The sequence below is a fragment of the Notechis scutatus genome, chromosome 3, assembly GCF_049901735.1.
Source record: "Notechis scutatus isolate UNSWTSFEM ecotype Mainland chromosome 3, rNotScu1.2, whole genome shotgun sequence".
Lineage (NCBI taxonomy): Eukaryota > Metazoa > Chordata > Lepidosauria > Squamata > Elapidae > Notechis > Notechis scutatus.
In genome coordinates, this window is record NC_142011.1 from 196,095,614 (window position 1) to 196,120,530 (window position 24,917).

The following is a 24,917-nucleotide window of genomic DNA, read 5'->3' on the forward strand; positions in this document are numbered from 1 at the left end:
GATCCTTTCCCCCTAAAAGGTATATAAACTCCTTGTAACAATTAACATGTACAATGCAAAGTTAGTTCAGCATATTTTGAAGAAGTGCAAGGCACATTAAATAGTTAAGTACCCACACACCTTGGCCATCGTCTGCTGAGTCCAGTTGTCTATTTTTTGGGTGGGGTGGGGAGGTGATTCAGAGAGAGGTTAAAACCCTTTCTAATTCTACTTCTCAATAACACAGAATAAAAAGCTAAAGAAAATAAAGGCATGCTGTATTGAGAAACGGGGAGGAAAAATACAAACATCAAAGGGAGTATCAAAGGATTTGTTAACAATTGTACTTTGAAGCTCAATTGTCCCATCCTGGAGGAAGTACTCGGCTTTCAAATAATCTCTCCCCATCAGTCTCATAAATGCAAACTCCTGGAAAGAGAGGAAGGGGGCAAAACGGAAGTAGAAGAGGGAACAATGGTACTTAAAACGCATCTTCCAAGCTTCTTCTACGTGAATATTTAAAACAGGCAATCAAAAGAATATCAATTTCAATTCACCTCCTGCTGACTGAACCAAGGCCTAAACGAAACGGAACGTAAGGCATTGTACTTTGCTCTGCCCCAACAATCCCAGACATAATACAATGGTTCATGGAACATGGGTTCAATCCTTTCCAATGCTCACATGATCAGATGTAAAGGTCTTCATTGGGTAGGTGAGAAACACTTGGGGCAGGGGGAAGAATAATAGGAATAAGTCATATACATTTTATGCAGGGAGTTAAGGCAGGTTCTTTGGAAGGATAGATACTGAAAGCTGAAGCTCAAATACTTTGGCCACCTAATGAGAAGAGAGGACTCCTTGGAAAAGGCCCCGGTGTGTTGGGAAAGATTGAAGGCAAAAGGAGAAGGGGACAACAATGGATGAGATGGTTAGATAGTGTCTGTTCTGACCCAACCCTGTTACCATCAAGAAAATCTCAAACAAACGCAGCAACTCAAAACTTCACAGCTTTAATCTACAAATAAACTTCTTTGTAGATAAAAGATGGCTTGCAGCCAATTAGTCCAACCAGAAAAGCCTTGACAGAATTCTTCAGATAAGCCAGAGTCTCTACACATGATGCTGGGTCCATAGAGCTTTTTGCCTTCTGCAAACTAGGCTTATATTCCTGGGAGGAGGAGGAAGGACGACACACACCATTACGTTGCATCCTTACTCCCGAGTCACCTGTGCTGCTCCAACTGTTCTCTTCTACAAATCATCCTGCACTCACGCACACTTGGCACAGGCTCCTCGGGAACCTCCTCATCACTGCTTCCAGCCCCCACAATCCCTGAAGGCAGCAGTCCACTCCCTGATGGTCCCGGCCCCTCATCTGAGTCCTCGTTCTCCTCTACCGTCCGCACCTGCGGCCGGCTAACCACAACCGCATCATCGATGCAATGAACATGAATTTGAGCAAACTCCAAGGGACAGTGGAGAACGGGGGAAGCTGTTGTGCTGTGGTCCATGGAGTCACAAAGCATCAGACACAAATTTGCAACACAACCACAACAAGATTCTCCAGCACTATGCAGGGAGGTACTGGTCAATGAAATGAGCTGGTGGTCCATCATGTATTCAGGATATAGGGTGAAGGCAGATTTGATCTATAAGTTACCTCTATGGTCACTGTTTATCCCCTTTATAATAGAAATAAAGCTTGAAGAGGTGATAATTTAACAACCGGTTCTCTACTCGGTTGCTGGGTGGGCGTGGCCTAGTCAACCTCCTGCACCACCCTGGGAGGGAAAACAGGCCATGGGGGGAAGTTGTTTTCACCCTTACCGGGCTCCAGCGACCCTCTGGAGACCGGAAACGGAACCTGCAGGAAGCCCATTTTTCCCCCTCCCCGAGCTTCCGCATGGGCCCTACACTTACCTGTGATCCAAAATTGGCTGCATGGGGACTCCTGGGAGGGGTGGGGTGGGAAGAGCCAGCAGGGATGGGATTTGCCGGTTAGCTGAACTGGCCATAAAATTAACAACCGGTTTGCCTGAACCAGTGTGAACCGGTAGCAACCCGCCCGAAAGCTCACAGACTAAAATGGGCTGCTAACCCAAGTCCTGACATCGTGACTTGATTAAACTTGGAAAAGTATCCCCAAAGAAAGGTTACTGATATTTCCCTTTACACTACCTTGTTCTCCTTCACAAATCCTAAGAAACAAAACCCACTGGATAAATTGAACCCCCCCCCCAAAAAAAAAGATATGGTTGGAATGGAGAAGAATTCATCAAATCAGAAATTCTATTGCACACACATTTCCAAAACTGCATTGTGTCTATGAGGAAATTAAGAGAAGAGAGATAGGACTTGTTTTGTTGAGTCCACCAACTCAGATTTTGAACTCACAAAGGTTTTATTGCCGTACCAGGTAAACTTCAGGTGTGGTGAAGACATAAAACACGGATCATAACAGTAGTTTAGACCTGTTTAATAATAAGTGTACACAGGATTATTGTATACAGCCCCTTTTTTTCTTGCAAATCTAGTGCTCATAAAGGCTGATGAACAGCTCATGTGGTCTCCTGCTGACTTTTCAAGGATAAAACCCTTTTCTCAGCAGGATTGGCTGGGCCCTAAAATAGATTGCAACTTCCAGCAACTACAATAAGCACCGTTCAAGAGAGCTTTCAGCTCATTAGGGTTTCAAAATAAAATTTGCAATGTATCCCTCTTTTTTTTGCATTAGGCAAGAGTAAGTCAGCATTTTTGTTTCAACTACCCACAGAAAAGGAATGCTTCCATGCAAGTCAAATACACCACACCTTGTAACACATACAGTATTTCCATGTCATTTTGTGGGCGTACCTTCGCATTGCCCTTTTAAAATCCTACACAAGGATGCAGTGCTGCAATGGATGAGTGCCAAGGGATGTTCCTTAGAACAAATTAACAACTTGGAAATTAAGTGTTATTTAAGGCAGGAATAGGTCATTACCAAGCTGATTATGGTACCCGTCACCACTTTAGAGCCTGGAGATAAAGAAAGTAAGACGAGACAATATGATATAGTTGTTAAAGCCTTAAGACTTTGGACTGCTCCAAATCCCACTCCACTATGGAATTAGCTGGAGGAGTGTGGGTCAACTGTTCACACTCACTGCAAGTTACTCACAGATTTTTGTAATGGAGATAAAATGAGAGAACCCCTTGCCCCTGATAGAGATGGATATAAATCCAATTAAAAACTGAGTCATGGTAAAGCGAGTGCCTTAATTTTTTTAACAAAAAAAAACAAAACTGATTTTTGGGTTTATTAACGAGGTTTTAAAGCCTCTGTAAGATTAGGGGCACCAATTTATCATTTCATAAACCTCCATCTAGATCAGGTTTTTTCAATCTTGGCAAGTTTAATATGTGTGGACTTCCACTCCCACAATTGCCCAGCCAGCATGGCTAGCTGCAGAATTCTGGGACTTGAAGTTCACGCATCTTATGCATGCATCTTAAACTTGCCAATGGAGGGAAACCCTGATCTAGAAATTCCAAAACTTGAATTCTCAAAACTTCAAAACTGATCCCACCAGTTTCTTCAGGCTGGACAGAAAACGACAAAATGGTGCCTAGGTCAAAAGGCTGTCTTTTTCCAGGGCTGGGCTGCTATGGGTTCGCCTGGGTTCAGGAGGACCTATTGCTAACGTTATGGCTGATTCAGAGAACCACCAAATCCCACCCCTGGCTGGTCCTGCCCACCCCATCTCAGGAGTCTCCATGCGGCCCATTTTGGATGTGAGGTAAGTGCAAGGCCCGCCCGGAGGCTCAGGGAGGGGGGAAAAACAGGCCTCCCAGAAGTTCCAGAAGTCCAGAAACAAGCCCATTTCTGGCCTCCAGAGGCGGCCATTTTTGCCCTCCCGGGGTCTTGAGGAAAGCCTCCGGAGCCTGGGGAAAGCGAAAACACCCCCCCTCACCATGGTGCAGGAGGCCAACTAGGCCACGCCCACCATGGCCACACCCACCCAGCAACCCGGCAGAAAACCCATTGCTGCAATTTTTGAAGCCCACCCCGTGACTTCTTCTAATATAAAACCACCATATCTGAGTAGATGGCTAAAGCATTTTGAAGAAAGGACTGAAAGAGGAAGTTTTATGTTTTTATAAACCCAAAATTCCACCAAAGCTCAAGAGCCTGTCCAAAAATTTGCACTCGCAGCAACTATGCCTTCCTTAAAGCCATTATATTTGGGAAAAGATGACAGCTTAATTTATTTGTCTAGTCCAGCAAAGCAAACAGAATCTTGGTACTTAAGGTTGTGTCATGCGTAACATAATGCATTTCCTCCAGGAATAACCTTAATAAAAAGCAGCATATATTAGGTTAAAATCATTACACCCAATTATCTTAATGATAACTTATTCCTAGACAGTCATCACTATAGGAACCATAATCCTATGTGAAGAAATTCACTGAAAATAAGCCATGCTACAGAACTCCTAAAGAAATGAAGCGTAGGCATAAACCTCATAGTCAAACTGTATCTGGACCTCACTTTGTGAAGCACTCATAGACAGATGGTTATGGAAACCAAGACCCTACATAGGACGTATATGAAAGCTAAAACCCAGGGCAGGTTTTTAACTTGTTTCTAACAGAAGGCAGATATACATAACACAGAGAAGTTCTCAATGGCAACTGCAAAATATTAAGGAAAAAAAAATAAACATGACTTAGGAAGAAACTACCAGAAACTCAAACAAACAGAAACATACTGAAACATCAGCATGTGAGGAACTGCAGTATAGAATCTAAGGCTACTCCTTTGGATTTTTTTTTAACTTTGTCCTTTGTAGTTTTTAGTATTTTGGAGGGGCCAATGTACTGTTGATCATATTATGGCATCAGTATGAAGGAGAATCTAGTTATTAAAAAGAGCGTTACAAATTTAATAAACACATATAGGTCCTTGATGTAAGACCAGTCACTTAGTGACAGTTCAAAATTATGACTTATCTACCTTGGGGCTACTTATGACCCAGATTCAAAATTCCAAGGGATTGAGGGGACTGTCACATGCCCAAATGTCAGGCACAGTGGAACCTCAGGTAGCGAATGCTCCTGTTCACGACCAAATCGGGTGGCGAAAAAAAAATCGGCACGGAAAGATTCCCTTTTGGTGCTGATTTCCCCTTTGCTGCCATTTTTTTTTTTTTACTGTGCATATATGCAGCCTCTCATACTTCCGGACACGACCAAATCGGGTCACGACCGGAATCCAGGATTCAATTTATTTTTACTACCGGTTCTGTGGCCATGGCTTGGTGGGCGTGGCAGGGGGAGGATACTGTAAAATCTCCAGTCAGAGGTGGTATGTGCCGTTCTCCGAACTACTCAAAATTTCCACTACCGGTTCTCCAGAACTGGTCAGAACCTGCTGAATACCACCTCTGGACTCAAGGCTCCACTGGCAATATAGACACATTTACGGCTGTGTTCCACCCCTGGTCATGTGACTGCATTGTGACCGCATTGCTTTACAACAATTTTGCTAAAAAGCCAGCACTTCCAGTTTTGAGCCAAACTGTCCCCAGTCAATCATGCTTAACTTTTTTGTTTTGGAAGCCGGGGAGAGAAGGTTGTGATCCATCCATTTTAAGACTATCACAATTTACCAGCATGGTGGGCAGGTTCCATTACGATTGTAAGTCAAGGACTGCCTGTATATGAAAATGCAATGGGGGTGCCTGGTTTAACAGATGAACGAAACGGAGGGATGTCTATTATTCAAGAAAGTCTTCAAATCAAAGAACAGATGGCACGTACATTATTTGCTTGACAAGGAAGGAAACTGATGCAAATAATATAATTTGTGTTATTGGCGGAATGGCATTGTTATATCCATGACACAAATTGCAGAGGATATTTAAGCTGCAGCATGTAATCCGTTGCATCAAATTCTGGTAAAACATGGTTTTATAGTACGCACAATTTGACTTGGCTAAATTTTCCTCAGTGTGTCTATCCACAACCCCCAAAATACTGAAGTACCCGTACATCATACATAGTATAAGTCAGTAATGGCTAACCTTTTTGTAGTTGCGTGCCAAAAGTGCATGCACATGCGTGCCTGCACCCATAATATGACCCCCGTGCTCCTCCCGCCCCCTGCGCATGCGTGCACGACCCCCTGCCCCCTGCACATGCGCGTCTCCCATAGGTGCTCCGCCCCATGCATGCACGGCAGATACCCGAAAATTAGCTGGCTGGCAGGAGTCGTGCGCACATGGGTAGTAGAACTGAGTTGGGGCGACGGCTCATGTGCCAGCAGAAATGGCTCTGCATGCCACTTCCAGCACACATGCCATAGGTTCGCCATCACGGGTATAAGTCATATAGAAATCATTAACTAGATGACAACATGTAGCTAACACCAAATGACTTTTAAAAGCTGAGCAAGATGGATCTGATTGTTACTTGAATGGGAGATCAATGTGATAATATGACATTCTTTTTACAAGAGAAACAGACAAGCAGGTTACATCACTGAAAACTTGAAATTTGCTGCTGGTAATATGCATGAAATGTGCAGCAATTACTGCGCAATGTAACAAGAGGATGCATCACCCTATTAAGCCAGATATGTTTTAACCGTAGCTGCTGGCTAAGCACATTCAGCTTGGGTTATGTCACACCAAGCCCCAAACCACAGTTTTTAAACCACAGAAATTGGGTTCTCATATTATGTTAAGCCAAAAATCCAAGAATGTTACAGCTGCACAAAATGATGGCTGTTTTTAACTGCTTCAAATGAGACCTCCTTTTCTACAAACAAATAAAATAAAATAAACTCTGAAAGAAAATGACTAAAGTTACCTGTGCACTTCTTTTAAGGTGAAACTTGAACCTGGTTGACACTCCCAGAATTATTATCAATTGTGTATTATTTACATTTTCCAGAAAATGCATATTTGCATATTTGGAAAGGGAGAATCTATGAGATGAAGTCTTTATATATTTCTAAAATATATTTTTAGAAAGCTTATCTGTGAAGGCCAACCAATCTTCAAAAGGGCAAGTAAACCAATGGTAGCGCTAAATAGCAATTCTATCAACCTTAGAAAGAACTTTGTAAAACAAACAGAATTTTGTAAAGCAAACGTTAACACACAGGTTTGAAATATAGCACCTTAAGATAAACAAAAAACTCATGCTTTGTTAATTAGCAAAGGAATGCACCCAGGTCAGCCACAACCTTTTCTTGCTGATGAAGACACACATAATCCTTCCTTCACATTTCCCCAATGGGTACAACCTTCAAATCTTCCTACTCAGTTTGGAATTTTGGGAGGTGAAGTCTCAAAACAACTGCAAGGCACTAGAAGGATTGGAGAAACCACCCTACCCACAATAAAAGCCAGGTAATAGGACTGCGGTGAATATGCATTTTCAGTGGGTCTCGTATTGGACGGGATCAATTAAGAAATGCTGACGAGTCAGCTTCAAATGCACTTACTCATTTGGAAACATAAGCAGGTGAACCTAAGAATTCTACTATATGAAAAGCCTGTAGCTAAAGTCTGAGAAAGTAGCTACATCTCAGCTCATGGACTGTCTTGTATATTACAGGGAGGACACCTTACATCAGGGGTGTCAAACTCAAAGCCGGCGGGCCAGATTCGGCCTGCGGGGTGCTTAGATCTGGCCTGCGGGTCTGCCCTGGAAACAGTGAAGGACCGGCCCGTGGGGCCTCTGCCAGCAAAAGTGGAGCTCTGTTTTTGTTGGTAGAAGATTGCAGGAGGCCGTCGTGGCCAAAAATAATAGCCCGGAGGGGGGGACACGTGCAGCCCTACCGCGGGCTCTATTTTTGCTGGCAGAGGGCTGCAATAGGCCATCATGGCTGAAAATGGAGCCTCGATGAGTGAGGTCGAGCTGGCCATGCCCCCTGCCCCCCCCCCCCCCAGGTCAAACACAACACTGATGAGGCCCTCAATGAAATCTAATTTGACACCCCTGCTTGATCCAACTTGTGCTTATTTTCCTCTACTTCTTGGAGGGAGGGAGGGAGGAAAAATATATATTTACACTGCATCTCGTTTAATGCATTTGTGGCTTTCCTCCCCACTCTTTCCAAAAATCAAGACCGTAGACTTAATCTGGCCCAATAAATTTCTCTTCCAATAAAACGAAGCAGCCCTTTTGTTTCAAAGCCACAATAGCACATTCAGATGGCCAATGAAACCACACATGCCCGTTATTCACACCAAGCAGGTTTCAGTGACAGGTTTCTGGCTTACATTCTTTGAAGCCACGGGCAGAGATTCACACTCGGGGAGGGGAAAACGGAATACTCACAGATGTCTTTAACAGATATGCCATGGGTCCCAATAGCCAATTAACACAAAAAAAAAAAGAGAGAGAAGAGAAGAGGGAGACAGCACCTACAGGTTTTGCAGTCCACATACCAAACTGCTAAAGTTAAAGACAAAAAAACCCAAAACTGACACATCTGCTTACCACGCGTATTGGTTGCCATGTCTGCTACTTTCTGAAAAGCGTCCAGGAAGGCAGCTGCGGCTACAACCGTCGTCCTAGAATACAAGCAGACAGCATAATATTAGAAACAGATTGTTGCAGTCTGTTTGGGTCACTTACACAAGGAGAAAAAAATACTATTAGACGGTAAAAAAAGAAGCTAATAAGATGGCTGTATATAGAACAAAGAAATGGTAATGATCTTTTCGATCTCATTTGCTCCCTACCTTCTGACAAGCAAAAGTCAAGGGGAAAGCAAGATTCATTTAATAGCATTTAGACCAGGGGTCCCCAAACTTGGCACCTTTAAGACTTGTGGACTTCAACTCCCAGAATTCTCCAGCCAGCTTATGCTGGCTGGAGAATTCTGGGAGTTGAAGTCCACAAGTCTTAAAGGTGCCAAGTTTGGAGACCTCTGATTTAGACTTATATACCACTTTACAGCTCCCAGCAAGCAGTTTACAGAGTCAGCATATCGCCCCCAACAATCTGTGTCCTCGTTTTACCCACCTCGGAAGGATGGAAGGCTGAGTCAACCTGGAGCCGGTCAGAATCGAACTCCTGGCACTGAGCACCGTTAACCTGCAATGCTGCATTCTAACCACTGCGCCACCATGGCTCTTAATAACCACGTTACTAATTTAACCACTGCAGTGATTTACTTAACAAACGTGGCAAGAAAAAAATCGTAAAATGGGGGGGGGGGGCACAAAACTCACTTAACAAATGTCTCGCTTACCAAGAGAAATGTTGGGCTCCATGGTGGTCATAAGTATTTCTTTATTGTCCAAAATGTAGCAGTAAGAGGTATATTAATAAAGGTAAGTCTTCGAATTATGACCATTTGTTTAATGATGGTTCGAAGTTACAACAGTCTTGGAAAAAGTGACATACAAAACCTTGTCCTCGAAGCCATGATTGTCGCACACATCTCCACAGTTACATGATCACAATTCAGGCACTTGGCAAACAAGCTCTTTTATGACAACTAGAACATAGAATAATGAGGTTGGAAGGGACCTTAGAGGCCTTTTAGTCCAACCCACTGTTCAAGCAAGAAAACCCTACGCATACATACACACACACATACCGTGACCAGCAGTCACATAATTTGTAACCTTCCCAGTAATCTTTTGACAAACAAAGTCAATTGGGGAAGCCAGATTCGTTTAATGACTGTAATTCCCTTAACGACTGCAGTAAAAAATGATTGGAAAACCAGAGCCAGTCATGGGATGTCTCATTTAACACCCACACTGCTTAGCAACTGAAAATCCACTCCCAACTGTAGTTGTAAATCAAGGATTACCTACAGTATATAATTAAAAAAGAATAGACAGGGTGCTCAAAAATGCATATTTTATTGACTGAATTTGCACATTGCACTGAAGTACATGATTCATTTGTTTTTGACTTGCCCTGTTGTGCAAAACCCCATTGGTGCAATTAGTAAAGCATGCTTCACCGCTTAGCATTATGAACCTATCTAGCTATGTGGGATTTATTCAACAAGCTAAGTTAAGTCCAGCAAAACCTAAGGGGCCTTACGAAGGGCAGTCTATGCCGATGTGAGCCCAGTGTGTGTCAGGAGAACCCAACCTTTCTGGTTTATAAACCATAGTTGGGGCTCAGCATTGTGTAAACTCTGCCTACTGAGGCTAATTTAGGAAATCATGGCTTAGCGTACATTATCCCATCCAAAGAAGAGCTGAGATATAATTTTTTTAGCAGCAGGAAATACGATATCACCAGAGATTAGCCAAGACCTGATCTTGACATTCCAGAGAATGACATAAAATCATGGCTTTAAATGATTAAAAACTAGAACGCTAACATCAAATGCCATGATCCAAAAGGCTCCCCTTTACTGAATGTGCTCCACTGGAAGATAACCATTGGTTGCAGATGCTTCCGTTTGGATTCCAGTGCTAAGCTGGAGTGGCCTGGACTATTCATGTCCTAAATGGCCTCTTCCAACTCCATCCATCTAAGATTCATAAGACCGTTTCCCTTCTGGAAACAAAGTTATTCTGTATTCAGGGTACATCTTTGCCCTATTCAGGGTAAATCTTGCTACTACATAAAGGATAAACTAGTGGCTTATTTTAGAAAAAAGCAAGGTAACAGAGACATGCAAACATCTACCTGTTTCAATCAAACAAATGGCAGACACCTGATCTAAAAGGATTTAGGATCAACCCAAAAGACTATTTAGAACAGAGAACAATAGGGTTGCAAGGGACATAAAAGGTCTTCTAGTCCAACCTGCTGACAATGGAAGGAGACCAGAGGTGGTATTCAGCAGGTCCTGACCAGTTCTGGAGAACCAGTAGCGGAAATGTTGAGTAGTTCAGAGAACCAGGAAATATCACCTCTGACTGGCCCCATCTATTCTCTGCCTCCCGAGTCCCAGCTGATTGGCTGGGGCTTCTTTTGTTGCCCTGCACAGGAGAAGGGAGCTGGAAAGCAGGTTAGTGGGGTGGGGAGGGAATGGGGATTTTACAGTATCCTTCCCCTGCCACGCCCACCAAGCCACACCCAGAGAACCGGTAGTAAAAAAAAATCCTGAATCCCACCACTGAAGGAGACCCTACACAATCCTAGAGAAATAACCGTCTTCTTGAAAATCTCCAACCCACAACTTATGGAAGCAAGTCATTCCATGGATTAATTGTTCTCACTGTCAGCAAACTTCTCCTGAGTTCTCAGTTGGATCTCTGTTTAATGAGCTTACATTTCAAATGGAAATTTAACATTTACATTGAGTTTATTCAGGCTTGTCTCATGAGTCAGTCACAGAACATTTCACCTTTGCAAGACATTTACATCTTCGATGACCAATCTGACAGAGCAAGCAATCTTTTGGTCAAGAAGCTTCATATTCTGTAAATGAACTGCAGGGAGGACTTCCTTTCATTTAAGTTAAGAGCGCTTTTAGATCAGGGGTCTCCAGCCTTGGCAACTTTAAGCCTGGCGGACTTCAAAACTCCCACAATTCCCCAGCCAGCTTTGCTGGGAATTCTGGGAGTTGAAGTCCGCCAGGCTTAAAGTTGCTAAGGTTGGAGACCCCTGCTTTAGATGTCCTCTACAGTAAATGTCAAGATGAAATGGCTTCCTGAGGTAACACCCATGGAATGTCATGAGGGACATCGAAATGCAAAATTAATTCCACAGAACTACCCATCGTGAAACTGTTTCGCAAAAATTAATTCCACAGAACTACCCATCGTGAAGCTGTTTCGCAAAAATTAATTCCACAGAACTACCCATCGTGAAACTGTTTCGCAAAAATTAATTCCACAGAACTACCCATCGTGAAACTGTTTCGCAAAACTCCTTCTGGAATAAATGGAAGTCATAAGGGAAACAGGATGTCCATAAAACTTCTGAATCATGCATCTGTCCGAGGAAGCCTCTGTCAAAGGACGTGTTGATGTATTACAACGATGCTGATGAGCAGGAAAAATAAGTCATCACTGACATGTTTGAGTTAAGTATTTTAAGATGGTTTTAACCATCTTAACTCAGGCTATGTTCCATTTGCGATAAGCCACAGCATATAGAAACTCAGAGCGGCCTGATTCAGATGTAAAATTAGGATTCAGTAGTCTACTAGGCCAGAATTCCCCAACATTTCTGGCTTGCAGACCAGCCCGGGGAGCCCATTTAACCAACTTTCTTGCCACAGTTGTTAAGTGAAGCACTGCAGTTGTTAAATTAGTAAATCGGTTGTTCGGTGAATCTGGCTTTCCCCTTTGACTTTGGTTGTCAGAAGGTTGCAAAAGGGGATCATGTGGCCCTGGGACCCTGCAACCGTCAGAAATATTAATCAGTTGCCAAGCGTCTGGATTTTGATCACATGACCATGGGGATGCTGTAATGGTCATAAGTGCGAAAAATGGTCATAAGTCACTTTTTTCAGTGCCATTGTAATTTCGAATGGTCACTAAGTGAACTGTTGTAAATTGAGGACTACCTGTAATCCGGAATCAGTGGGATTTGGTTCTCAATTGAAATGTCTGCCGAATAAAAATCAAACGTAGCCATGCCAAATTTTCAGCACCTATTCCCAAACACTCTATCGGTCCTCAATTTATGACCACAATTGAGCCCAAATTTTTCTGTTAACTGAGTTCTGCCTCACTTTATGACCTTTCTTGCCACCGTTGTTCAGTGAATCACTGCAGTTATTAAGTTAGTGACACAGTTGTTAAGGGAATCCGGCTTCCCCATTGAATTTGCTTGTCAGAACGTCGCAAAATGAGATCACAACCTCGAGACACTGCAATCGTCATGAATATGAACTAGTTGCCAAGCATTTGAATTTTGATCATGTGACCGTGGGAATGCAGCAAAGATGTGAAAAATGGTCATAGGTCACTTTTTTGAGTGCCTGTGATGACCCAGGGTGTAACACAAACGTAACAAAATCCAGAACATAAATAAATGTCCTTTAATGCCTCCAATTTGGCCCCACTGTTCAATAATACTCAACTGGAGATAAAACGTACTCAAAAATAGTCTTCAAAAGAAAGCAATACAGTCCGAATTTAATGAGCAGATAGAGGTGAAATAAAAAAACAAACTACAATGACGAAATTTCCACAATGGAACAAGAGAAGTATATACCAAATTCAAGGAGATAACAAGGCACTGTCTGTTGGAAGGAGGCCAACCAATATAACTTCAGACCAAAATAAAACACGCTTTGTTTCCAGCGTTTGCCAGTACGCAGGTCCAAACTCTTATTCAGTTGTCACAGCTGCAGCCCATGAAGAGGATCAAAGCCCTCTCCTCCTGAGTAGACCACGTCTCTCCCTTATCCTCTCCTCCCTACGTGCCCTAGGATGGATAGGGGATGGGCCTGGGTCCTCCTCTGACTGCTCAGCCGGCCTCTGCCCTTCCCCAGCCTCCTCCACAACCTCCGGAGCCACACTTCCACTCCGTCGGTTGGTCCTCCTCTCCCTCAGAGTCAGTCTCCACCAGGAGCATGACAGTGCCGTTGTAATTTTGAACAGTTACTATACAAATGGCTGTAAGTTGAGGATTATCTGTATAGACATTTAGCTTCATTTCAGAACTAATCCGAGTGGCAGAAGCTCCCCAGATTCTCCCTTCAGTCAAATATAAGACACTCCCTAAATATAGTAGGCATTTTGTGAAAAGACACTGTTCACTTTAAAAACTTAAAAACACTGAACTGTTTCTTCTCTTTGTCTTAATTGCATGTTCGAATTTAAATTTTAAGGAATCTGGGGCATGACTTTGGGGATGAACTAAAAAAAGGGGCACACAGCAGGTGGAAGAAAAAATAATAATAATAATCCAAAATCCTGAAATCAGAGGGGAAAAAAACTAAAGATTTTACAGCTGCTAGCAAGCTTAACGCTGGTGCTATTTTAAGTGCCTTATCTCCAAGTTGAGGAACAAAGAGAAGATAACAGTATCTTGACTTCCTCATTCTACAGCTTACATCAGTTTGTGAGTGACAATAAACCATGATTTTATGGTGAGTGCTTTTTTAAAAATGAGCTATTATAGGCAAATGCAAATAAATAAATTTGCACTTGCCTATTATAGTTCATTTATAGTTCCTCTCTGTTCAAGCATAGCAAAACAGAGTTATGATTCTGCTTATCTAATAGAAGTATAGAAGCACAGCAATAGGGGTTCAAGAAGTAAAAAATGGATATGGTGATGCATAGGAAGCATCTGTTGGGTGTATCTTAAACAATGCCTCTAAACCAGGGATGGGCAAACTTTTTGGCTCGGGGGCCGCATTGACTTTTAAATTTGACAGACGGGCCGGGTCAGCACAAGATTTTTTGGGAATCGCCCCCACCCTTCCCTCCCCCTCTTCTCCTCCTTCCCCTCCCCTCGGAGGCCCCTGAGTCAGGAGTTGCTACCGCCGGCGCGGCTCCGCGCAGCTCCAGTCCCGCGTTGCCTCGGGAAGGGAAAGGCAAAAAGGAAGAGCCGTGGCGGTGCTTTGCAATGGGAGCAGCGGCACCGGAGGCTCAGGCTCAGCGGCTCCTGGTTTTGCCTTTTCCTTCCCAAGGCAACGCTGGGACTGGAGCCGCCATGAGCTGCACCGGCGGTAGCAACTCCTGACAGCCCCAGCCAGACACCTGAGCGGAGCCCGGGCGAAACTGCCTGTTGCTGCTGCCGGAGCACCGCCGGTCGCCTCCTCCAAGCAGCCTGCCTGCCCGCCAGGCTTCCCTCTGCTGCGCGGCTCGGGCCAGGCGCGAGCGCCCGCGAGTTAAAACGAAGCCGAAAGTTGCTGGGAAGTTGCTCGGGTGCTGGGAGCAGGCTTTTAAAGTGCCGCCCGAGCAGGACCGCCGAGCCGGGAAACGGGGCACCAAGGCAGGGCAAGGCTCCACCAGCAGCGGCCTAGCTTTAGGTGGCTCCAAGCAGCCCGCCCGCCCGCCAGGTGGAACCCTTCCCGCTCCTCGGCGGGAAGATGCTCCAGCCTGCAAGCTTTGCCTTTGCAAAGTTTAAGCCTGGAAGCCCGGAAAAAAGGGGATCAGCGGGGACTCACCTTCGGAGAGGTCGCACTCGAAGGTGATTTCGAACTCCCAGCCGAGGCCTTTGCAAATTTCTTTTCTTTCCTACCCCTAGATCGCTCCGCACTGTTTTGCAGCTTTGGGGGCCACGCGGCACAGGGCAATACGCCACACCCAGCGATTTTTTTTCAGGGCGGGCCGGATTGGACAGACCAATGGCATCGATTTTTTTCAGGGGCGGGCCGCATTGGACAGACCAACGGGCCGGATGTGGCCCGCGGGCCGTAGTTTGCCCACCCCTGCTCTAAACCCAAGAAGCAGCTGTGCCAGCCCAGAAAAAGATGAAACTGTGTAACAGATAACAGATAATCAGAGTTGGAAGGGACCTTGTAGGTCATCTAGTCCAACCCCCTGCCCAAGCGGAAGACCCTACACCATTTTTGACAAATGGCAGTCCAATCTCTTCTTGAAAGTCTCAAATGATGGTGCTCCCACAACTTCCGAGGGCAACTTCTGTTCCATGGGTTGATAGTTTTCACTGTCAGAAAATTTCTCCTTATTTCCAGGTTGAATTTCTCCTTGTTCAGTTTCCATCCATTATTCCTTGTCTGGCCTACAGGTGCTTTGGAAAATAGCTTGACCCCCACCTCTCTGTGGCAGCCCCTCAAATATTGGAAGATTGCTATCATGTCTGCCCTGATCCTTCTCTTCACTAGTCTAGCCATGCCCAGTTCCTGTAACTGTTCTTCGTATGTTTTTAGTCTCCAGTCCCCTACTCATCCTGGTTGCTTCTGAAAATCTTTTCAGCAAGTATGATGTGTGTGCCTTACACACATATACACAGTCACATTTTCTCCTTTGACCATGGATCTTTGCTCAGCCCAAGAACACACCAACCCCAAACCTAACAAGCCCATGATAGCTCAGAACAGCAATAGCAGTAGCACTTAAGACTTATAAACCGCTTCATAGTGTTTTATAGGACTCTCTGTTTACAGTCAGCATATTGTCCCCAACAATCAATGATATGTGAACCAGCACAGGTAGTCCTCGACTTACAACAGGGTTGCAGTGTCCCAGGGTCATGTGATCACCTTTTGCAATCTTTTGATGAGCAAAATCAATGGGGAAGCCAGATTAACAGTGGTGGTACTAACTTACCAACCACAGTGATTCAGTTAACAACTATGGCAAGAAAGGTCATAAAATGGGACTAAATCAATGTCTCACTTAAGGCAACAGGGCTTAAGTGAGTTGGGCTCAATTGTAGTTGTAACTCGAGGAGTAGCTGTTAACACCTCATGCAATTCTAGATACAGCCAGATGCTTCACAAAGTTAGTGAGATCCAATTGCTATCAAATCATCCTGAAACAAGCAAAAAATTATGCTTGTTGCTTCGTACGTGTTACGGACTTTTCATTTCTCATTTTACACTGGTTCCCCCTTATTTTCATATTTGCCACCAAAAGCAAACCTACAAGTATACTAATTACTCTGCTTTTTTTTTTTTTAGCAAAGAGCACACCCGAACCAAGTAACTCTTTCCAGTAAAACCAGAGTTTTTTATTGTATTTCTCGACAGCTTTGCTTCTCTTAGTCCTCTTTTCTCATAGCCATGTGTGTTCTTTTTCCTCTGTAGTACAAGTTTACAAAAAGGAGAGCCAATTTGGTGGTGTGGTTAAAGAATTGGCTAGAAACCAGGAGACTGTGAGTTCTAGCCCTGCCTTAGGCACAAAGCCAGTCAGTCGGTGACTTCAGGTCAATTACTCCGTTGTAGTTCCAAGAAGAAGGCAAGGATAAACCAATTCCAAAAATGTTGCCAAGAATTACATGGTTCTGGAAACTAACTTGAAAGGGGAAAAAAATAGGTATAGAAAGAAACATACAATCTTCTTGTCCCAGAGGTGCTTTTTCCAAAAGGCAACTGGACTTTCTTGGTTTTGTTTCTTTGAAAACATTTCACTTCTTATCCAAGAAGCTTCTTCAGTTCTGAAGAACAGTTCTGAAGAAGCTTCTTGGATGAGAAGCGAAATATTTTCAAAGGAAAAAAATGTCCAGTTGCCTTTTGGAAAAAGCACCTTTGGGACAACCATGTCCAGGATGTTTGAGAATCTTCATAGACATGCAATCTTCTTGGTCCTCTTCCATTTCCAAGCTTCCCCAAATGAGCTAAAGAGACCTCTTCTTCTCTACAATAATCCTGCGAGGTTGAGCTAAAGGTCTAGTCCAAAGTTTCCAAGATTGATGATGTACTAGAAACATGGTAGAGTATCTTAACTATTATAATACATTAGCTTTCAATGTTCTTTCCCTTCCTCTAAAATAACTGCCAATCCATAACTACTTTTCATATGCAAATCTTTATTAGTAGAAACAATTGGCTTCACACACCAATTAAAATTGCTCCATTAGCATTCCCGGACACTAGTTAGTTCTAAATAGTTACACTTTTCCAGACAGAATTAACAGTTTTTCCAACTTTAAAAAATCTTTTAAGAGTAATTCAACAGTAGCTTCTCTTCGCTAGAGGCTGGTAAGTCATATGTCTGGGAGTTTTCCATTCTGATTCCTGAACTGAGCAGAATCTGCATTTGCTATCCTGCATGGCTCCATCCAACTCTTTGGTTCTTTGATTTTTTGGCAAGGGAAAATAAATTCCAAGGAGCAAGTAATATTCCAGATTTTGCTAACCGATTTCTTTTCCTTTCCTTTTTTGGTGCTAATGCTTTTGAATCCTCACAAAAACAGGACATAAGACGGATCTGCCTATTATTCACTAGTTGCATAATTCATTCCTCTCTTAATTTTCAGTTCCCGTTGGCCAGCTGGGAAAAAGATCAGTTTTACTAACAATTAAGATACAAAAAGCTTCTTGTAAGGCAGTAAGTGCATCAGACAAGGATTAAAACCACTCAGTATGCCTTGAAGCATTATCACTGTGGGATTTTTGGTACCCTCTGAGCTATTTTTCTTGCAGATGTTTCATCACTCAACTAGGTAACATCATCCGTGCACTGATGATATTGCCTAGCTGGGTAATGAAATGTCTGCAAAAAACCGATCAGGCTGAGAGTACCATCTACCCCTCAGTTCAACCCTGAGGTACAAATATTTTCTTCTATTAGCTTTATTGCACTTTCCCTTTAACTTAGACTGTAAATTTAATTACCTTTAATGTTAAACCCAACCAGCCAGCATTGCTCAAATGTAAAATCTTGTAAGTTCCCCTTTCTGGGGTTTTTGCCTGCTCAGCTTTTGAAAAATGCTTTCATATGTTAAATGCAATGTAGTTAATAAACTACAACAACTGAATGAGTGTCTTAGACAATGACAACGAATGTCTTAGCATGTAACTCTGCTTTCTTCAGCAAGCCATGGTTAAACAATCCATGCTTAGAAAATCGGTTAAACCCTGCTAATGCAACAGATTAAAGAAAATTAACAGGGCCTTCTTAAGAGGAAGCCTGATAATCAAAAATTAAAAATGTTCAAACACTGATACATGATATGAATGATCAATTTTGTGGCTATATTCAGTCCCCAAATATCTGCTTTGTTGCATCTGGAGCATGCTACCAGAATGCAATAGCGAATAAAATTTATTTATTAAATCTATATGCTGCCCATCTCACTATCAAGCAACTTAGGGCAGCTTACAACATCATAAAACGACGATATAAAACAGAATGTTCAATCAATCAATCAATCAGAATAGAGCTGGAAGGCACCTTCTCGCTCAAGCAGGAGACCCAATACCTATACATTAAATCTACTGTATATATTAAAAAATATTAAAAGGCCCTCTACGTTAAAAATATTAAAAACAATTAACATTAAAAATCAAAAGAAAACTGGGCAAATCCATTCATAGTAGCCTTATTCTGCTACCACCTCTCCCGTTTTCCCTAAAACAAGGGCCCAAAATGAATGCTTCGATTTTTGTGGTATTTAAGGAGCCTACTTCATTGTTTAACGTGTCTCTTCCTTACTGCTCCAAAATTAACCTTGCACAGCCAATAATTCCACCGCTTTGCTTGAAAATGAATGCCCGCAAACAGTCTACAACTCTTGAAGACCCATTTTTTTAAAAAAAGCAAGGTATGTCCTGCTACCACATGGGACTGCCCAGGCCAATATACAGAAGAACAGCTTACCTAAGTTGAGACTGGAGTTTTCCCGCTTTATTTATGAAATCTTCCCAAATTGGATAACTTCCCTGGAAGAGAAAAAGCACAAAACTTTGATCAATGCAAATCTTTCCCCATGTCTAAAAATATTAAAGAAACTTACAAAAAAGAAAAATTCACAGTGGCAATAAACAAACACACAGGTAATGCTGATCAATGTTCTTCCTTAAAGACTCAGGATGGAGGAAAAATTCATCTTATAATAATGCCCAGTTCCTGTAACCAATAATTTATTCTAATCAAATCCGTAAACTAACCTTGATTGCATGTAGACAAAAATGGAGGCTACTTTGGAATAACCGTTACTCTTAACTTTACAAAGGAGTTGGGGAAAACAAACAACCTGTTCACACAATCAGCCCACAACCAACTGAAGATTGTTAAAATTCATTTCAACCAGGATAGAACCTGGTTATACAGAATTTTAAATCCATCATCAGCCATAATGGAAAGACATTCAATTCTCAAACATATAGATACAGATTATTCTCAACTTATGACTGGTTTGCTTTGCAATCTCGAAAAACCTCACCCCATTCCTAAGAGGTCTGTAAGGGGCGCGCATAAGTGCACCATTGTGCCTCCCGTCCCTGTCCTATTGTCCCCGTTTATTTGTACCTATTTCCTGTATTCTTACTCATGTTTATACTTATATCTATTATCTTGTAAGTGATTGATAAATCAAATCAAATCAAATAAATAAAATAAATAAAAACTACTTACAACCCAGACTCGAAATTTCATGAGGGCCCTCCCCCTGCAGTCACATGACTCAATTTAGGTATTTGGCAACTTGAGTACATTTACGACTATTTGCAGCAGTCCTGCAGTCACATGATTTATGATATGTTTAGGGGAAGCCAATAGTTACTACCAGTTTCTGGCAAAAAAAAACACCTTACCCATAGAAAACAATGGGTTCACCTAATGATTGCTGTGTTCACTTCACAACCGGCCCTCAAAAGGCCACAACATTGGGTACTGTCATGTGGTGACTTGCTTTACGACTATCACAACTTATGAGCAAAACTGTGGGGTTTATTTACGGTCAAAAGTCGATGAATCCCACACATTTTTACTAATGGCATTTTTAAAATTTGTTTAAACTGACCCAAAGAGCAACCTAGGAATAAGGATATAGTATATATATCAGTGATTTCTAAACTCTTTGATTCAATTACCCCATTTTCCCGGTCTCAAATAATTTTATTCCAGTATACCCACAAAAAAACAGACTTTGTTGGTTTACACAAGTGTCTCAACAGCAGCAGCAGTCCCAAACGGGATGCTGAACTAACAATGACAAATTGTTTCCAGTTGAAGAACCACTGGCCTGCATACATACACGTTTACTTTCTAGTACACAGGGATATGAAATTTGCAGAAATTATAAAAACCGTGTGAGGGGAAAAATATCACACCAGGAGCAGGGGATGCAGAGTGAAAATTTTGGAAAAAGTGCAACACTTTCTTTTATTTGGTGAATTATTATTTTTTTATTTTTACAACAAAGACAAACAAGTAAAACCATCTTTCAATTCAACAATGTGTCCGTTGGGTATATATATCCTGTGCGCATAATAATATCATACATTTCTTATTTGTTTACATACAGTATATAACCATTCTAATCAATATTTTATCTCACATTAATCAGCTACTATGTTATGTTAAAAAGTGCAACATTTTCTACCGAGCTTCATTTGATTGCACTGACAACATGAAAAACATTATTTAAAACAAGGTTCGGGAAGAGCACCTGCCTCAAAAGTCTGATTAGTCCTCAGATATTGTCTTGTAGGCTGGGTGACATCATTGAGTAGTAGCAAAACTCTGCCTTTTTGCAGAGAGAATTTATTCCAGAGTGCAAGGAGCAGCCTGAAGTAACTCCTTTGTAAGTATGACGACTTGAAGGCCTTCCTAAGACTTCCTCCATCTGGGTAAGTCTTCCCCTGAAGCTCCAGATCTCTGATGACAGAGGAAAAGATTCCAGGAAAGAGACAAATCCATGCCAACTAATTATAGAGGTCTGGTTCAAGACTTACGTTTGTTTATACGTTAACCAAACTTGTTATATGTTAACCAACATATAAAATAAAATTATTTGGTGTATTTGAGACATAAAGAATAACAGTTTGGTTTAGTATTAACACGATGGGCCTAGGAACCAAAATATTGAGTTCTTTAGGCATAAAAACTGGCTGGATTACTTTGGGCTAATTACACCAGGAGGATGTGTGAGTTCTAGTCCCACTTTAGGCATGAAAACCCTGGAAGACTTTGACCAATCACCAGGAGAGGGTGAGTTCTAGTCCCATCTTAGGCATGAAAGCTGGCTAAGTGACTTTGACCAATCACCAGGAGAGAGTTCTAATCCTGCCCTAAGCAAGAAAGCCAGCTGAGTGACTTTGGGCCAATCACCAGGAGAAAGTGGCTTCTAGTTTTTAGGCATGAAAGCCGGCTGGGTGTCTTTGGGCCAATCATTTTCTTTCGGCCCAACCCACTTCACAGGTGTGGAAAATAGGTGGAAGGAATATTACGCACGTTCTCCATCCTGAGCTATTTGTAAACAATAATAAAGGCAAGATAAAAATCAAATAAATAAAATGACGCATCCTTCTAAGTATGAACTGCAATTCTCTTCTTCCCCACGTCCAAATTTTGAACCACAAAGTCTGGAGGGAATGCAATGAGGCAAGTCAATTCCTAACTCCACTCCCAGCCTCCTTAATCCCCTTTCCCCTTAAACTCAGCCCAAACTCTGATTTGGTTTTGACAGGAAGGCTGCCATTGCTCTGGGGCAATTCAACAACTCCAGAATCATCCCACTTTCCCCAGGAGACACCACAAAAGACCCATGAGATAAAGACACCATTCTGTCAAGAATCAGTCACTTCTCGGTAATCATGAAACCAGATCGGAGCAGCTCTAGGCTGAGCAAAAGATCTGTCAACTGTTGATGATTTTGAAGTACCAAGAAGTAGGTAAGACTCCCACTCTGGCCTCAGCCTCACCTGTTACAGCACAAGCTCCAAACAAAACAGCAATTCATTCAGGCATTCTCAGATTTCTTGTCTCTCTGGTTCATTTTCGCCAAGCTTCAAAACCATCCACTTCACTTGTCAGGGATTTTTTTCCCGACAAGTGTTTTGTTTCTTAACACAACATGTAGTGTTTGCCTATGTTTTCGTTGTATGAGATTTCATAACATTTAGCCTAATCCTTTACCGAATTATTTATTTAGTCCTCAGATAACTATAACAGGCCTTTCTTCTAGACCAGGGGTCTTCAAACTTTAAGACTTGTGGACTTCAACTCCCAGAATTCCTCCTCCAATCATGTTAGCTCAGGAATTCTGGGAGTTGAAGTCCACAAGCCTTAAACTTGCCAAGTTTGAAGACTAGTGGTGGTATTCTACCAGTTCGGCCCGGTTCTGTCAAGCCGGTAGCACCGATGAGCAGTGGAGACGGAACCAGTTCTCTCCGCCACTCTGCTGTTGGGCCCACCTGCCTGCCTGGTCTACCATACTCACCTCTATTCCCTGCTTTTGAAGCACAGCTGCTTTGCGCGGCACAGCAGAGTGCAGTGCGGTAGCTGCTGACGCAACTGAGAGTGCAGGCTTGCAGGAGGTGGGTTGGAATGCCTCTGTGCCTGCACAAAGCGTGCGTTTGGTGTGCGCGCACATGCAAAGTGTGTCCACGCACGCAAAATGCACCCACTGAACCGGTGGTAGACAATTTTGAAACACACCACTGTTGAAGACCCTTGTTCCAGACAATCATGGCCTAACATAGACTTCTCCAACCTTGCTTCATATCACCAACTCATCAAGTTGAGCTGAATGGTTGATCAAGATCACCCATTGAGTTTCATGATGGGAGGTAAACTAAGACCTTAACTAGGCCTGCCGTAGTTCAAGAGCTTAACCAATGTACCATATGTACAGCAACATCAGGGTCACATTAACGGCACCAATGGCATCCTTATGTGCTCTGCGGCTCATAAACTGGGCAGCTGTGTGGCCCACTTGATAAAGAAGGGGATTTGTAGATATCGATGTAGGTGTACAGATTTTTTTTTTCAAGGCGAAAAGATAAAACCTTGATTCTTTCATCCTGAGAAATCTATTGAACATCATCCCATTCATTTAACAACAACATCCAGTACTTTAGGGGTTGTCACAGAGAAGAAGGGATTGACTTACTCTCCAAGGCCCCAGAGGGCAGGACAAAAAGTAATGGGTGGAAGCTTGTTAAAGAGAGATCCAACTTAGAACTAAGGAGAAATTTATCTGACAGTGACAATAATTAATCAATGGGACAGCTTATCTCCCAGAGGTGTGGGTGCTTCCTCACTGGAGGTTTTTAAAAATAAACTGGACAACCTTTTGAGCAGGATGGTGTAAGGCTCCTGCCTTGAGCAAAGGGTTGGACTAGAAGACCTCCAAAGTCCCTTCTAGCCTTATGATTCTATGTTCTATCCTCTTCACTTAACAAGTGCCAACTGGCTGCGATAACTCTTCCAATCTATCAAACAGAAGATGAATCTCTTATTATTTGTTATACTTCAATGCAATTTTCTGCCTCTCTTCATGGTTAATATATATTTTCATTATGTTCACTAGGGAGAGAAAATCCAGGAGGGAATAACACATGCAACCTAATACAGCAATTATTCTCCCTCAAACCAAAATAAGATGATACAAATGTCAGGTGATTCAAAACTCTAATTCCAGGCAACCTCGAACAGATTAACAAATGAAAAGGGCAACGGTATAGGTATAGCCCCAAAACACGGGCACAGATTTTTCACCACTACCCTGTATTTTGAGAAAGGGCCACTCAAATCGTCTTCCTCTGGCACAAGAAGACACATGTCTAAAACCAAAGGAACATTGTCATTTGTCATTAAGAAAACAAGCATATCCAAATAGGCTAAATGATAACTTTCTGGAGAACAACAAGTGGAAAATGGTTGCATTCTAGCATAATCCTAATGTCAAGGACTGCTATCATTGTGTTTTAAGTACCAAGATTTAAAAACTCACCATCCCTTGAAAGAAAGCTCTTATTTTAGCTAGTTTACTGTTCATGTGTGTAGATTGTTGCTTTTTTCCCATTTTCAGTTTTCTAAACCTATCAGCTATGTTGTTACACACCTCATCACAATCTTTTACTCCAAATATATTGCCCTACAATACTTTACGTATTTTCTGTCCCTCAGTACTAAATTAAAAAATTAAAAAATTCATATTACCCATAAGCTACTAAGCAACCGAAGAGGTTAAAAGGGGGATGAATCCATCCAGCATAATGATTGAAGAGATCATTAATTCAGGTTAATTGCTATAATTCAATTAGTCTTGAATTTACACAACCTTGATTAAATTAAATCAATTGTACTTAGCTGATTTACAATTGGGTGGTTCAGCTATATCTCCTGAGATACAGTTGCCCTAAATGTATTTTTCTGCCTTGTTTGTCCTAACTGTGGAATAAAAGAGATTTAGAGGAAAACTTTTATGACTGAAGACAACAACATGATCACTAATCTCATGTCTGGCCTTTTCTGACCCAAAATTTCTCGCACTTTCTTTCATGAGCACAGAAGAAAATTGCTTAGCTATCTGAGAGTAGCATGAATGCACAAAATTAGAAAAATAAATGCTTCTCACAGCTGAATTATACATACATCACTAAAATGTGGCTTTTATTTAGAGATGCTATAGGGTCCTT

At 42.2% G+C, this 24,917-nt stretch overlaps 1 protein-coding gene across 23 annotated transcripts in view; it reads right to left on the reverse strand.

The window, feature by feature from the left end:
• MTSS1 (MTSS I-BAR domain containing 1) overlaps positions 1-24,917 on the reverse strand; it is a 163,504-nt gene that overhangs the window by 123,155 nt on the left and 15,432 nt on the right. For all 23 annotated transcript variants that reach the window (XM_026679114.2, XM_087962174.1, XM_026679108.2 and 20 more), the window contains exons 2-3: positions 19,150-19,211; positions 8,477-8,550 (exon numbers count right to left, since the gene is read on the reverse strand). In XM_026679114.2, the coding sequence (XP_026534899.2) occupies positions 8,477-8,550; positions 19,150-19,211 (136 nt within the window). The remainder of the gene's footprint in view (positions 1-8,476; positions 8,551-19,149; positions 19,212-24,917) is intronic.